General features: G+C 37.0%; 1 protein-coding gene across 5 annotated transcripts in view; it reads left to right on the plus strand.

The window, feature by feature from the left end:
* The window catches only part of KATNAL1 (katanin catalytic subunit A1 like 1), a 121,494-nt gene that overhangs the window by 79,890 nt on the left and 28,532 nt on the right, over positions 1-13,072 (plus strand). For all 5 annotated transcript variants that reach the window (XR_008426437.1, XM_045188152.2, XM_045188154.2 and 2 more), the window contains 4 exons: positions 6,042-6,169; positions 6,573-6,678; positions 11,030-11,188; positions 11,901-12,027. Coding sequence is in view for 4 of the 5 variants with exons in the window: in XM_045188152.2 (XP_045044087.1) it covers positions 6,042-6,169; positions 6,573-6,678; positions 11,030-11,188; positions 11,901-12,027 (520 nt within the window). In the remaining variant the exon portion in view is untranslated. The remainder of the gene's footprint in view (positions 1-6,041; positions 6,170-6,572; positions 6,679-11,029; positions 11,189-11,900; positions 12,028-13,072) is intronic.

The raw sequence follows: 13,072 nt of genomic DNA on the forward strand, positions 1-13,072 counted from the left end.
TCCGGCCACTTCGGAGGTTTCTCTCTCATTGCCTTCTTCTGTCTTGGCATCTGAAGGAGCTTTTCTTCCTGTTGCTCCCACAATCTGATGAAACTATGTGGGAGGAGGTCCAAAGTGTCTCTCGGAAGCTCTGTTGCTATGTTTTTTAGCATCCTTAATAACTTATAGCTTAAAGCTTGCAGTGTACAAAAACTGTTTTGACATTTTCCAAGGGGTTTTCCAATGATTTCTCCCGCCTAAAGTGTGTGAAGAGAAATGTTGTGTTGTTCACCCTATGGTAATAAAGTCAGTATCACTTATCTTATCAAGTGGATACCAGTGGGCATCATGTATCTTATCAAGTGGCTAACAGTCAGCATCATCTGTCTTACTCTGTGGATAACAATATGTTTGGTTTGTTTCATTGAATCATTTGCCAAAACTGCTTTCCTTGCAAGTTCGCTGTAAGTTCAACAAAACCAATTATCATACTTCAGGGTATTATTTTGCGTATGGATATCTTTATTGCTTTCTAGAGTTACACTAATAATGCATAAGTATAAATAAAAGAATTAAAAACATATAAATATGGAATTACTACTAGCTGTATATAATGTCCATCCTTATTTTTTCCTCTAAAATTTGAGCAAAAAAGTGTACATTATACAGGGCAAAATATGGTACTTGCAGTGTGTCTCATTTCAGGCTACCCACATGATGACACTGAACTTGATGGAGATGCAATGGGCAGCAGCCTACCATTCTGCAGTGTTTCCACTGTAACAATACAATAGACCAAAGTAACCTCACATGCATAGGTTTTAGTTAAATAATGAGAAATTCGCGTATTTATTACTTTTGTTTTTGATATAATTTATTCTAAGTGTGTGTGATTTGATTTTTATTAATGGCTATGTTTCACAGCTGGCTCACAAAATTCCTCGAAATTTAATTATCAGCCCTTACAAACCAGTAAGAGCCAGCTTGAGCACACCAGTGAATGCAAACCCTGTAACTACCATGTAAAATATGTAACTATCACCCAGGGGTGAGGACAGAGCACTTGGCTCCACAGAACCCTTATTCATGATCCCTGCCCATCCCGGCCACTTCCTCCCCAAAGTAAACACTGTCCTTCCTCTTCCTCCCCAATGTAACCCTTGTTCTGATTTCTCATACCATAAATTAGTTGTGCCTGTTTAGAAACTGTGTACAGTAAGTATTCTTTTTGGTCTGGCTTTTTTGTTCAACATATTAAAGACACTTCCGTGCTGTTGCATATATCTGAGGTTTATTTTCATTAATATATAGCATTATGCCACAGTTACTCTGTTTTACTGTTAATGGATATCTGGATTGCTGTTAGTTTGGAACTATTATTAGTAATGTTGCTGTGGGTGGTTTTGTACTTCTCCTTTGGTGTAACGTGCGAGCATTTCTAGTGAGCATATACCTAGGAGTGAAATAGATGACTCATAGGATACGTATATGTTAAACTTTAGTAGATAACACCAAGTAGTTTTCCAAAGGGATTATACAAATTTCCACGGCTACCTACAGAGTATGAAACTTCTAGTTGCTGTGCATCCTCGCCAGCATTTGATATTGCCTGTCTCTTGTGTTTGTAATCTTATCTCATTGTGATTTAACCAGCATATTAACTGTTACTGTGGATTACCTGATAACTTACGAGGCTGAAAGTTCTTTCATGTGATTATTGGCCATTTGTATTATCAGCGACTCGTTTTTAAGACATACTTTATTCTGTCCTTTGTATAGTAAATTACTCTACAAATTCTCTGATGGCAGCTCATTTATAGCGTTGGTTTTTGCTTTTACTTTGTTTTTTCACCTTATTGCATTATAGCAGCATTTACTTACGGTTCTGTCCCTAATTGTTTTACTTATTTATGTATTATGTTCCCTCACATGAATATGTGCCTCATGAGGGCAGGAATTTTTGTATGTCTAGTTTGTAGTTATTTCTCAGTACTTGGCACAGTGCCTGGCACATAGTACGTATTTGTAAATATTGTTGAAAGAGCACATATATTGATAAAGATTGAAGAGTGCTGTGGATTTATGATTTCAATGTAAATGTATTTTGTGTTAACGCTCCAGTGCAGGGCACAGCACTGAAATTAGGAAAGCACTGTTTTGCATTTATCAACCTGTTTTCCTTTTGTAAAATAATAAAGTATCAGAGTGGTGTGCAGTTTAGAGACCTTGTCTGACTTTTCCTGTGTGCGCTTCTCACACGGGGTAGGAGGAGTTCACAGTGCGCAGCAGGCGTCACTGTGTGCCAGCTGGTTGAAAGCACTGGTTCTGGAGCCAGAGTGCTGAGGATCTAGCTGTGTGTCCAGGAGCAATTTACTTAACCTCTCTGTACTTCCTTCCGTTTTCTCAGCTATGAGATGGAAATAATAAGAGTCCCTACCTCATAGGACCTTTCAGATGGTTACATCAGGCACTGAGGACAGTGCCTGGCACAGAGTACGCAGTGCTCAAGTGTTAGCTATAAGTAACAGGAAAGTGGGGAACTAACACAGAATGGTACAGAATGCAGTTCACTTTTTAAAAAAAAAAAAGAGAAATGATGAGATTCCAAGAAATTTTGCATATTCTTTGGGCTGTTGAAACAGATGAATAAGTGGGCAAGTGGAGGCAGTGGCTTTATAGAAAGAACCAAAGGTGAACTATAATTAAGCCTATACATCCCTAGTTAGTAATAAAAACCACTGTGGGCCAGTAGTTTTAATTACTAATTAGTCTGAAATTCTGATGTTGGGTAGCTTACCACCTAACAAGAGAGATGACTCTTGTTGGACAGAAATCATTGTTGGAAAATGCTTTTGTTGATCTGAAATTTACCTCTGCTGTTGCTTTATATTAGTCCTGGTTCTTTCCTTTGGAGAAATATAGAATAAATAGAGGTGAACAGGTTAGTTGGTTGTGTGTTGCTTCATTAATATTTTCTTCTCAGCTTAAATATCGGTGGTATCCTCGGTCCTTTGGATGCAACATGGCTTCGAACCCTTGATCATCCTCCATCCTTGTCTGGGTATAATTCACTTGTCAGTATTTCTCTCGAAATGCAAGACCTAGAGCTAGTGACTGACCACATTGTGCTTCATCTGCCAAAGGTAAAAGGAACAAAAATAAAATGAAAAATAATTTGCCTTTTAGGCCAACTGGGTCATTAATTGACTATAATATCGGGTTAGTCACCAACTTTAGCACTATTTTTCTCAAATACAATGATTAAATTACTAATGGAAGATCATTAACAAACCTTTTTTGATATGGGTAATTCAGATATTAGTAAAAAGAAGCTAAAATGTTTTGCTTTAATAAGAAAAAGGACATCAATATTTATGATAAATGTCAAATTCTTTCCAGTGTGTTGACCTTATTGTCAATGTGAAAATTTAAGCAAAGAATTCTAAGATCATTTCAGTGACATCACAGTTAGTATTATTAGTATAAACTGTACAGGTAATTTCTGGGATGAGGTTAGCTTTATTGCCTGAAAATGCTTCTTTTAGGTATTGCAGTTACTCCAGCATGTTAGTTAACTGCAACCTCAGTTACTTGTGTTTGAGACCCTTATTCCACTTTATCTATTTGTTATGGAGGATAATTGTCACCCATTTTGTTGATTTCCCAATGTAAGCATATTAATTATTTATTTTTGGTTTTCTAAATTAATTTTTTTAAAAATAACCTTACCATTTTTATTTGGAAAAGGTCCCTTGACTCTTCTTTGGACTTAATTTATATTCATGTCTCATCTCTACCTCTGAGGAACTTTGAATTCTGGGGCCGTAAATTGACTGGCTTTTCCCCGCGTTTCTGCTTCTGTGGATGCAGAGGCCTGTCCTTGAGTATACTAACAGGCTTTTATGTTTTTGCTTCTCCTTTTCCATTCACCCATCTTTCCACACAGCAGCCAGAGGGCCATGTAAAAATGTAAAGCAGATCCCGTCATTCCCCTGCTCATCACATTTCAAAAATTTCCCATGCACTCAGAATAATAAATCCACCCCCCTCCCATGGCCTCTGGGGGCTCAGGTGAGCTGGCCTCTGCCTGTCTTTATTACCTGTTCCTTCTAGCCACACTGACCACTCAGTGTTTTCATAGCAGTTCAGAGTTTATAATTCTGTGTGTTTTGGGTTTGTTTACTTGTTACTTATTTTCCCCACCAGGTAGATACTCAATGAGGGAAGATAAGATATTTTCATTCGCTGATTTAAAATGTAATGCTCAATAAAATGTGCCAGGCATGGATGCTCATGTATATATTATTCTTAAAATCTTGTGATTTCTACTACTTTCAGATAACTGTCCAGCTGTTCCTTTTCCACGGCAGTGTTTGCAAGTCCTCCCTACCACTTGAATATTCATATTAAAATGGCTGTGTGCTTACATTTTTTTTTAATACTAATTTTTTGGTAAATCTGAAATCACTGTGCCACTTGAAGGCTGGTTAAGTCCCAGGTACATCAGTTTCTGTTGCATCCTTTAGTTGATTTATTTCTAGAAAGCTTTAGAATGATCGCAGAGTGTTCCGGGTGATTTGTTTGAATATGACTGTAGCCTTGGCCTGTGTGTATTATAAAATATAATTCTAGGATGAGATTATTTTAAATTGGTTGATGTTATACTTGTTGTGTAGGTATGCCAGAAATTTACTCCTTTTAATAGTGTCAACATTGGTGTCTGGCGTCTGCAATATAAGAATCTTGCTGAAAATTTAGTTTAATACTGTAGCCGTGATGCTACCCAGAAAGAGTAAATGGTTCATTTTTTGGTCACATCACTACAGTACTGTTTGGTGATTTTCCTGGTGGCTTAAAGAACTAGAGCATCTGCCAAAGGGAGCCGGTTAGTCCCTTCTCAGCTATGGTTTATCTCTGATGAAGTATGTATGGTGGAAGAAGGTCATCCTATTCTCTCTCTTCAATTAAGCTTAGGAAATTGACTTACTTTTTTACTGTTTTCCACTTTTATTTTTGTATAAGGCAATAGTGGCAAGTCTGAAGCTCTGGGGAGGTACTTGGCTCTGTCTGCTGAAGCAGTTCCAGTAGCTGAACTATCTCTGGCAACTGAGCATGTTTCATTTAAAGCTCTTCAAAGTTCAGTAAATCTTGGCAGAACCCCACAGAACTGTAGAATATACATTTTTTTAAAACCATCATATTATTAGATAAGGAATTTGGAGTAGGTGTATTGCTTTAATGGTCTTAATAATACTATTTAAAAAGGTCCTTTTACCATTGTCATTACAGTGACTTTAGGATGTGGCCTGAGGACTTTGCTAGGAAGAAACTGAATCCTGAGGGGGTACTTACAGCAACAGGGAAAGGCTTTGTGAGATACAGTTCAGACCCAAATCTTTCCTTGTCTGCATCCTGTTTCTGGAATGCTCTGGAGGATGAATAGTTACACAGCCACTCTTAAGCTTTAAGCTGGCTCAGCCAGGCGTGAGGGTGTCTGATGCTGTGGAAAGGGCATGGGTTTGGGGTGTCAGGAAGACCTGAGTCAAAATCTCTACTCTGATGTTTAGTAATTGCGAACTTGATTAAGTTATTTAATCTTTTTTGAGTCTCAGTTCCTTATTTGTAAAAATTAGGATAGTGATACCTACGTTGTGGTTGTGAGTATTAAATGAGGTGATAAATGTGAGACTTCTTGCTGTGTAGTAGGTTTCCAGTAACTGAATTTTCTTTCTTTCTCTGAATTAATATTCTCAGTATGTTCTGGCTGTGGTGGAAATCCCCTGTACCCACCACTGGGAGGTATTTTGCACGGACCATTTTAGTCTTACCCGTGGCCCTCCCCTCAGGAATGTAAATTTGAAGACGTGTGTACTAAAACAGGCCAGTCCATCTGTTTCTGATGAGTTAAAACGGAGAGGATGGGATTTGGGTAATCAGAAAACACTGTCTTAAAGTAACCAAAACTTATTTTAAAAATGTTTACAGTATATTTTTATAGCTTAATGATGCTAATTAAAATTATGTTGTTTTTGACCAGTACTTTTTAAAATACCTGTCCCCAGGGAAGGAAAAATATACAAGACGGTATGAGTGATGGTGAAGTTCCAAAATTTGATGGTGCTGGATATGATAAGGATCTGGTGGAAGCCCTTGAGAGAGACATTGTGTCCAGGAATCCTAGCATTCATTGGTTAGTATCTTTTAAATTCTTAAATTAAAGTAGTGGAGAAGTTAAGTTGTAGGTTGGCTTGGTATGAGTCTTCTCTTGTAACCATTTTCTCCTGTTTAAATGAATTCATCCATAATATGAGTGCATGGAATTGACAGGACAGTCCTTTTCTCAAAATATAACCAAGATACTTTACATGTTAATTTGATGTTGAAATAATTGACAGAAGTTGTTAATTGAATAACATGTTCTAATTAATAACTGGAATGTTATCTGATCTCTGATAAAATTTTATGCAGTAAGAATTAAAATAATGTTCTTAGTATCAAAATAATTACATAAGTAACAAAATTAAAAGAACTGGTATTGACCATCAGTCAGAGGCATCCTTGAATAAACATGAAACTTTGCTGTTCTTGCAAAGGGATGATATAGCAGATCTGGAAGAAGCTAAGAAGTTGCTAAGGGAAGCTGTTGTTCTTCCGATGTGGATGCCTGATTTCTTCAAAGGGATTAGAAGGCCATGGAAGGTGAGAATTTAATAACATAGGTATAAAAATGCTGCTTGCATGATAATGAAAGACAGCATTATAGTTTCCATGTGTGTTTACTAACACCAAAGGTTGGGGGAGGTGTGTATACACCCCAAATTCGTGGATTTGAATTTATAGGTGAGTTGTGCAGCCTCTGCATGGCAGGAGAGGGGCCTGGACCGTTGAAACTGCAGTCTTTAGTTATTTCACTTCCCTCAGGGCTGCTCAGCTAGGGATTAGCTTTCACAGTTTTCTAGATGTCTGTTCTGTAAATAAGTTAACAAGCAAATTAAACAGTAATAGCACATAGTCTTAGAGAATAAGAGTTTGATCAAATAAAAACCTTTCTAAAAGTTGGCATATTTCTCACTAATTATTTTGATCACTTCATCTAGACTTGGTATAAATCTCAGACATAATCAGAATGAGTTTCTTTTTAGCTTGCTCTCTGCTTTAGAGTTTAAAGCCTACCCAGAACAAGTTCCTCCTAAGTCTGGAGTTTTCTTGTTAGCTTTCCCTGTTGAAAAATCCTTCTTATAGCTGCTGCCTGAAATGTATTTTGGTCTTAGCATAGGCAAGAGTCTTCCTTTACCCTTATTGGTAGAATGCAATAAAAGCATAATCTTACTTTGCTCTTCTGAATTAACTGGGAAGATCTGTTTCTCTTTTCAATCCCTGCTTGGTTACACAAAACTGGGGCACCCATAGCATTTCGATTGCCTTTCACAACTTAAATACTTTTATAGACTGTTATAGAGTTAGTTATCTAATTTGGGGAATACATTGCCATGCATTTTCCCTCTATTATACTTCTAAAGCAATATTTAAAAGAATAAGGCCTTAAAATAGATATTTAAAGGAATTTTAAAATAGCTGGAGTGGTAGGTGTAACTTACCTTCATAAGGAGCCCTGTAAGTTTTTAGCAGGAGGGTGATTTGCAAATGTGGAAGATCACCTTGGCAGCAGTGTAGAGGACAGATTGGAGATGGGCATAGATTGCATACAGGTGAGGAGTCGGGTCGGGAGGCTCTTGCAGTTATAGCTAGCCCAAGGACGAGGACCTGCACTAAGGCATTTGTTATTTGGCTAGTGAACAAATGGGTGAACTTATGAGAGATGTTTAAGAGGTATGTGACAATATTATGGCTGATAGTTTATAGAGATAAGGGAGAGGGACAAGTTTTATGACTTGCCAACTGCAGGCTTGAATTGAAGGAATATGCAGTTACTTCTGATACCCACTACCCACCCGAAATGGGGCCTGGATTTACAAGTTAAGGGCAGTTTTCTACAAGACTTGATATGCCAGTTACAAATGTGGGGGTCCTTGGGTCACCCTCACGCCTGACAAGCTGGCTGTAAATTTGGGGCTTCCACTAGCCGCTCAGGTTCAGTCATTCTCTAGAATGACTTACAGAAATTTGGAAAGCATTGTACTTAAGATTACAGTTTTATTATAGCAAAAGGAAGCCAGAGTTAGCCAAAGGAAGAAATGCATAGGGCAAGATGTGGGAGGGTGCTGAAAGTAAAGCGCCTGTGACCTCTCCATGTGGAGTCAGATGCTTTACTCTCCTAGTGCGTGGGGGTGTGACAATACATAGAGTGTTGCCAACAGGGAAGCTCACCCAAGCTTCACTGTGCAGTTTTCATTGGGGTTTCATTACAAAGTCATGATTGATTGAGTCATTGTCCATGTGTCTTAATCTCCAGTCCCACCTTCCTCTTCCCAGAGCCTCAGTCCTCTAATCACATGGTTGGTTTTTCTAGAAAGGCCAGCCCCCATCCTGAGTCATCTCATTAGCATAAAATTTCAGGGTTTAGCATGGACAACAAAGACATTTCTGTCAGTTGGGGAATCCCAAGGATTTAGAGTCTTCCTCCCAGGAATTATGGTAAAAGCCTAGACAAATTATTTATTATATAAGGTACAATGAACTGATTTTGGAAATTGAGAAAAGGAAAAGGTTTAAATAGAGACAAAATTAGATAAATGCTCAGCAGGTAATTGGAAATAGAGGTCTGGAGCTTAGGAGAAAGTTTGAGTTGAATTTGCAAGATATAAGTGGTGGTTGATAATATGTGTATGGATGAAATTATTCAGGGGGTTTTATAAAAGGGAAAGGAGCACAAAAGACTTAGAATTGCTTTGGGAATGTCAAGGGCTGAGGGAAGAGGAGGCCTAAACACACTGCAGAGAGTCATGATGGAGAAGTAACAGGAAAGGGCAGTATCACAGAACCAACTCAGGGAGGAAGGGTTTCAGGAAGAAGGGAATGAATACCAAGTATCAGCTACATCAAAGGTCAGAGAGAAAGCAAGAACATTCTAGTTGAAAAGTGGCTGGCAGATTAGTAAATTAGATATTTTTAGTGAAGTAGTAGAGGCAGAAGGCAGATTGTAGCTCATGAAGAAGCAACAGTAAGCTTAAACCATTTCTTTAAGAAGGTTGTCTGAGAAGGGAAGGAGAGGTAGACAGTAGCTAGAGGATTTGTAGAGTTAAACAAAGGAATTTTTAAAAAGGAATGTATTTAAGTATGTTAACATACTGATGGGAAAGAGCCAATAGAGAAGGAACTAGAGGAAATAATCAAATGAGTAATGTCATGAGAAGGTCAAAGTATACCTACTGTGCAATGTCTAATGTTGGGAAAGGGAGGAGCCATTAGAAAGAGAAGTATGAACTTGGTTATAGCTGCGCCCATACCTTTGATCGATTTTGTAGTTTTCAAAATAGCATTCTCATGGACAGTTAAAGGCTCCTTACAAAGCACAAAGTTTTTAGTAAAACTAGTGTTTCAGATCCTGGTGGTCCCTGTTTGTTCTGGGTATCAACATTCTATAGCTCAGAAAGGGTTTGGCCAGTTTCTGAATTTAGTTTATGACACTTTGATGTGCTCATAATTTGTGATGTTTAAATTCCTAGCTTATTAAACTAAATTAACAAGTGGGTTAGAATTAATTTAAGATCACAAACTGCTATGCTTGTGTGCTCCCATTAGAAATGGCTAGTGAATTAAGCGTTTAAGAATCCCTTAGTGTTTGGAGTTTCTTCAGATAAATTCCCAGAAGTTGAATTACTGGGTCATAAGGCAGTTCCAGTTTTAATTTTTTGAGCTGTTTCCATACTGCTTTCCACAGTGGCTATACCAATCTGCATTCCCACCAACAGTGCAAAAGCTTTTCCCTTTTTCCACAGCCTTGCCAGCACTTGTTGTATACTAAGAAACTCGAAACACTAATTCAAAAGAGCATAAGTACCCCTATGTTCATTGCAGTGTTATTTACAATTGCCAAAATATGGAAGCAGCCCAAGTGTTCATCAGTAGATGAGTGAGTAAAACAACTACGGGATATTTACACAATGGGATACTACTTGGCTGTAAAAAAAGAAGAAAATTTTACCCTTTGGGACAGCATGGATGGACCTGGAGAACATTATGCTAAGTGAAATAAGCCAGTCAGAGAAACACAAATACCATATGATTTCACTCATATGTGGAATCTAATGAACAAACTGAACTAACAAGCAAAATAGAGACAGACTCATAGAGAGCAGGCTGACAGCTCTGGGGGGCTGCGTTACGGGGTGGAGGGATCGAGCAAAAAGGAAAAAGGACTCATGGACATGGACAACAGTGTGGTGACTGTGCGGGATGGAGGGTATAAGGGAGATAAATGGTAATGGAAAAAATACAATACATTTTTTTAAAAAAGAATCCATTAATCTTCAAGGCAAGAGGATTAATGTTCTCAAATAATTTTTACTCCATATTGATTTATTTTAAAAGGATACCTTTCATCTTATTTTCAAAGGTGAAAAATAACTAGTTTAGTTTTTAGTCTACATTTAGTGGCTCTTTCACCATATAATAGTATTTTATGTAAACTATTACCTGGCACATTAAACTGATAAAATGCTAGCTAATTTGATTATGCTTGAATTACCACTAGATTTTAGTTACTGTATTAACTGATAAATGGATATTTATTGTTTATTAAATGCTATATATTTTAAGTGTGTTGTGGAAGATAGGTTTTCTTGTCTTATTTTCATTTTGTTTACACAAAGCAGTCAATCTTAAGTGGTTTTTAAGGCTATGCATATTTATCTTCTGCCAGGTTTAGGAAAATTGGGGAGGTTCTTGCAAAATGTATCAGAGGATTCCTTGTTTTCTAGACCTTTTGTTTAGCCTATCTGAGTACCTCTGATTTGAGACATTTTGTGAAATCACTCTTCATTTTTTTAATCTCTAAAACTATACAGAAAAAAATTTCCTTGTACACTGATATTTTATGAGAAAGCATTTTACTATGGTAAATCATTTACTACATCTTTTGAAATTTCAGGGTGTGCTGATGGTTGGACCCCCAGGCACTGGAAAGACCATGCTAGCTAAAGCTGTTGCCACCGAATGTGGCACAACATTCTTCAATGTTTCCTCTTCTACACTGACATCCAAGTATAGAGGTGAATCTGAGAAGTTAGTCCGTCTTTTGTTTGAAATGGTGAGTGAGATATATTTAGATTTCAAAGGACTGTTGATATAAGCAGTGATATCCCTATAATCTAGATCCATTCATCTAGGGCAAGTGTTGTAGTTCTTGACACACTAATAGGATATGGGGTGGTGGGGTTTCTGGAATTGTTGATGTATCTCTGCTATATGTTCCACTCTGCTCTGAGGAAAAGGAAGGCCCCTTGGCATCCTGTCCAGTGAAGCTAGAAGAGACTTTGGAAATATGTGTGGTGTGATTGACATTTCTGGATCTCTAATGAGCTGGTTGAGCAGAAGTCTATTTTAATATATATTTTAACAATCAGAAATTGATCTATCATTAAAGTTGGTTCTTTTTCATAAGGGATTTGTAATATTTAAGAATGCATATTTGAGAAAAGAGGTTGATGATTTATCTTTTAAAAATGTTTTGTATTATGGAAATTTTCAAGTACAATAGTCAAAAGAATAGTACTGTGAATTCCTATATATCTGTCCCCAAACCTCACCAACCATATAACTTTTATTTTTAGAAACTTACTTTTGTGGACGTGAATGACTGATTTAACCTCTGTCAATAAATACCCAAATGGTGGCATTAAAACAGTGGGAAACTTCTGCTATTCTTTAATCATGATTTTAGGAGGAGGAAGTGGCACTTTAAAACATTAAGACTGTTTTATGAGATAATTGACTGATTTCTTTAAAATGTTTTCACAAAGGCTAGATTTTACGCCCCTACCACAATCTTCATTGATGAGATAGATTCTATCTGCAGTCGAAGAGGGACCTCTGATGAGCATGAAGCAAGTCGCAGAGTCAAGTCTGAGCTACTCATTCAGATGGATGGTAATTGATATTTAATACTGTCTCAAAACTATTATATTTCCTTTTTGAACTTTGTGTAGATTACTACTTTGGAAATTCTCAATGAATGGACTCGAAGGCAGCCTGAATTTACTTGTAATCATGTGTTCATCCACATTATTTCTCCATTTGTTCTTGCATTCAAAAAACACTAATAGTGTACTTGTTATGAATTGTATACCAGTTCAGGTTCTGAAGGTACAAAGAAAAGGAATGCATGGTTTTCAAGGAATTTACTACTTAGAACAAAGATTCTAGAGATTTGGTCAGGTGTACCAGAGGTCTTTAAGATCCTTTCAAAAGGTCTGCAAGGGCTAAACTATTTTCATAACCATATCAAGACATTACTTACCTTTTTCACTCTCATTTGCTTAAAAGTGTACAGTGGAGTTTTTCAGAGGCTACAAGACATGTGGGACAAAAGCAGATATGAAAATCCAGCTATTCTCCATGGAGTAAGACATTAAAGGGATTTGCAAAAATGTTAAAAAAATGCACTCTTATTAATTTTTTGATTTGGAAAATCATAGTTATTTTTTGTAATAATGTGTCATTTACATTAACAAGTAATGGATTTATTGTCACTTTAAAAGAATTAATATTTAAAAAAATTCTTAGGTTTTTAATTTCTGATGATAGATATTAATAGATGTGCTCTACACACACAAAAGATCTCCAGAGTTAAATGATTTTTAATGGTATATAAAGATCCTGAGACCAACGTGTTTGAGAAGCACTGATCTAGATGGGAAATGTGCAACTTAACAGACAATTAAAATACATTATAGTTTCTGTGGTAACTAAACTCTGGGCATAGTGAGAACACTGCAGGAAAGATGCCTCCAGACTAAAAATCTTGGAAGGGAATAACTAACTTAAGCTTTGAAGCATTAGTATAACTTATTCAGACAAAGAAGAACAGGCATTGGGAAGCCATTGAAGGAAGAGAGTGATGCTCCTTGAGCTGCTTTTTAGAGATATATTACTCTGGAATTTGTGTGGTCTACAGGAAGGCTATTTAAGCAAA

This window comes from Desmodus rotundus, chromosome 3 (genome assembly GCF_022682495.2).
Source record: "Desmodus rotundus isolate HL8 chromosome 3, HLdesRot8A.1, whole genome shotgun sequence".
Lineage (NCBI taxonomy): Eukaryota > Metazoa > Chordata > Mammalia > Chiroptera > Phyllostomidae > Desmodus > Desmodus rotundus.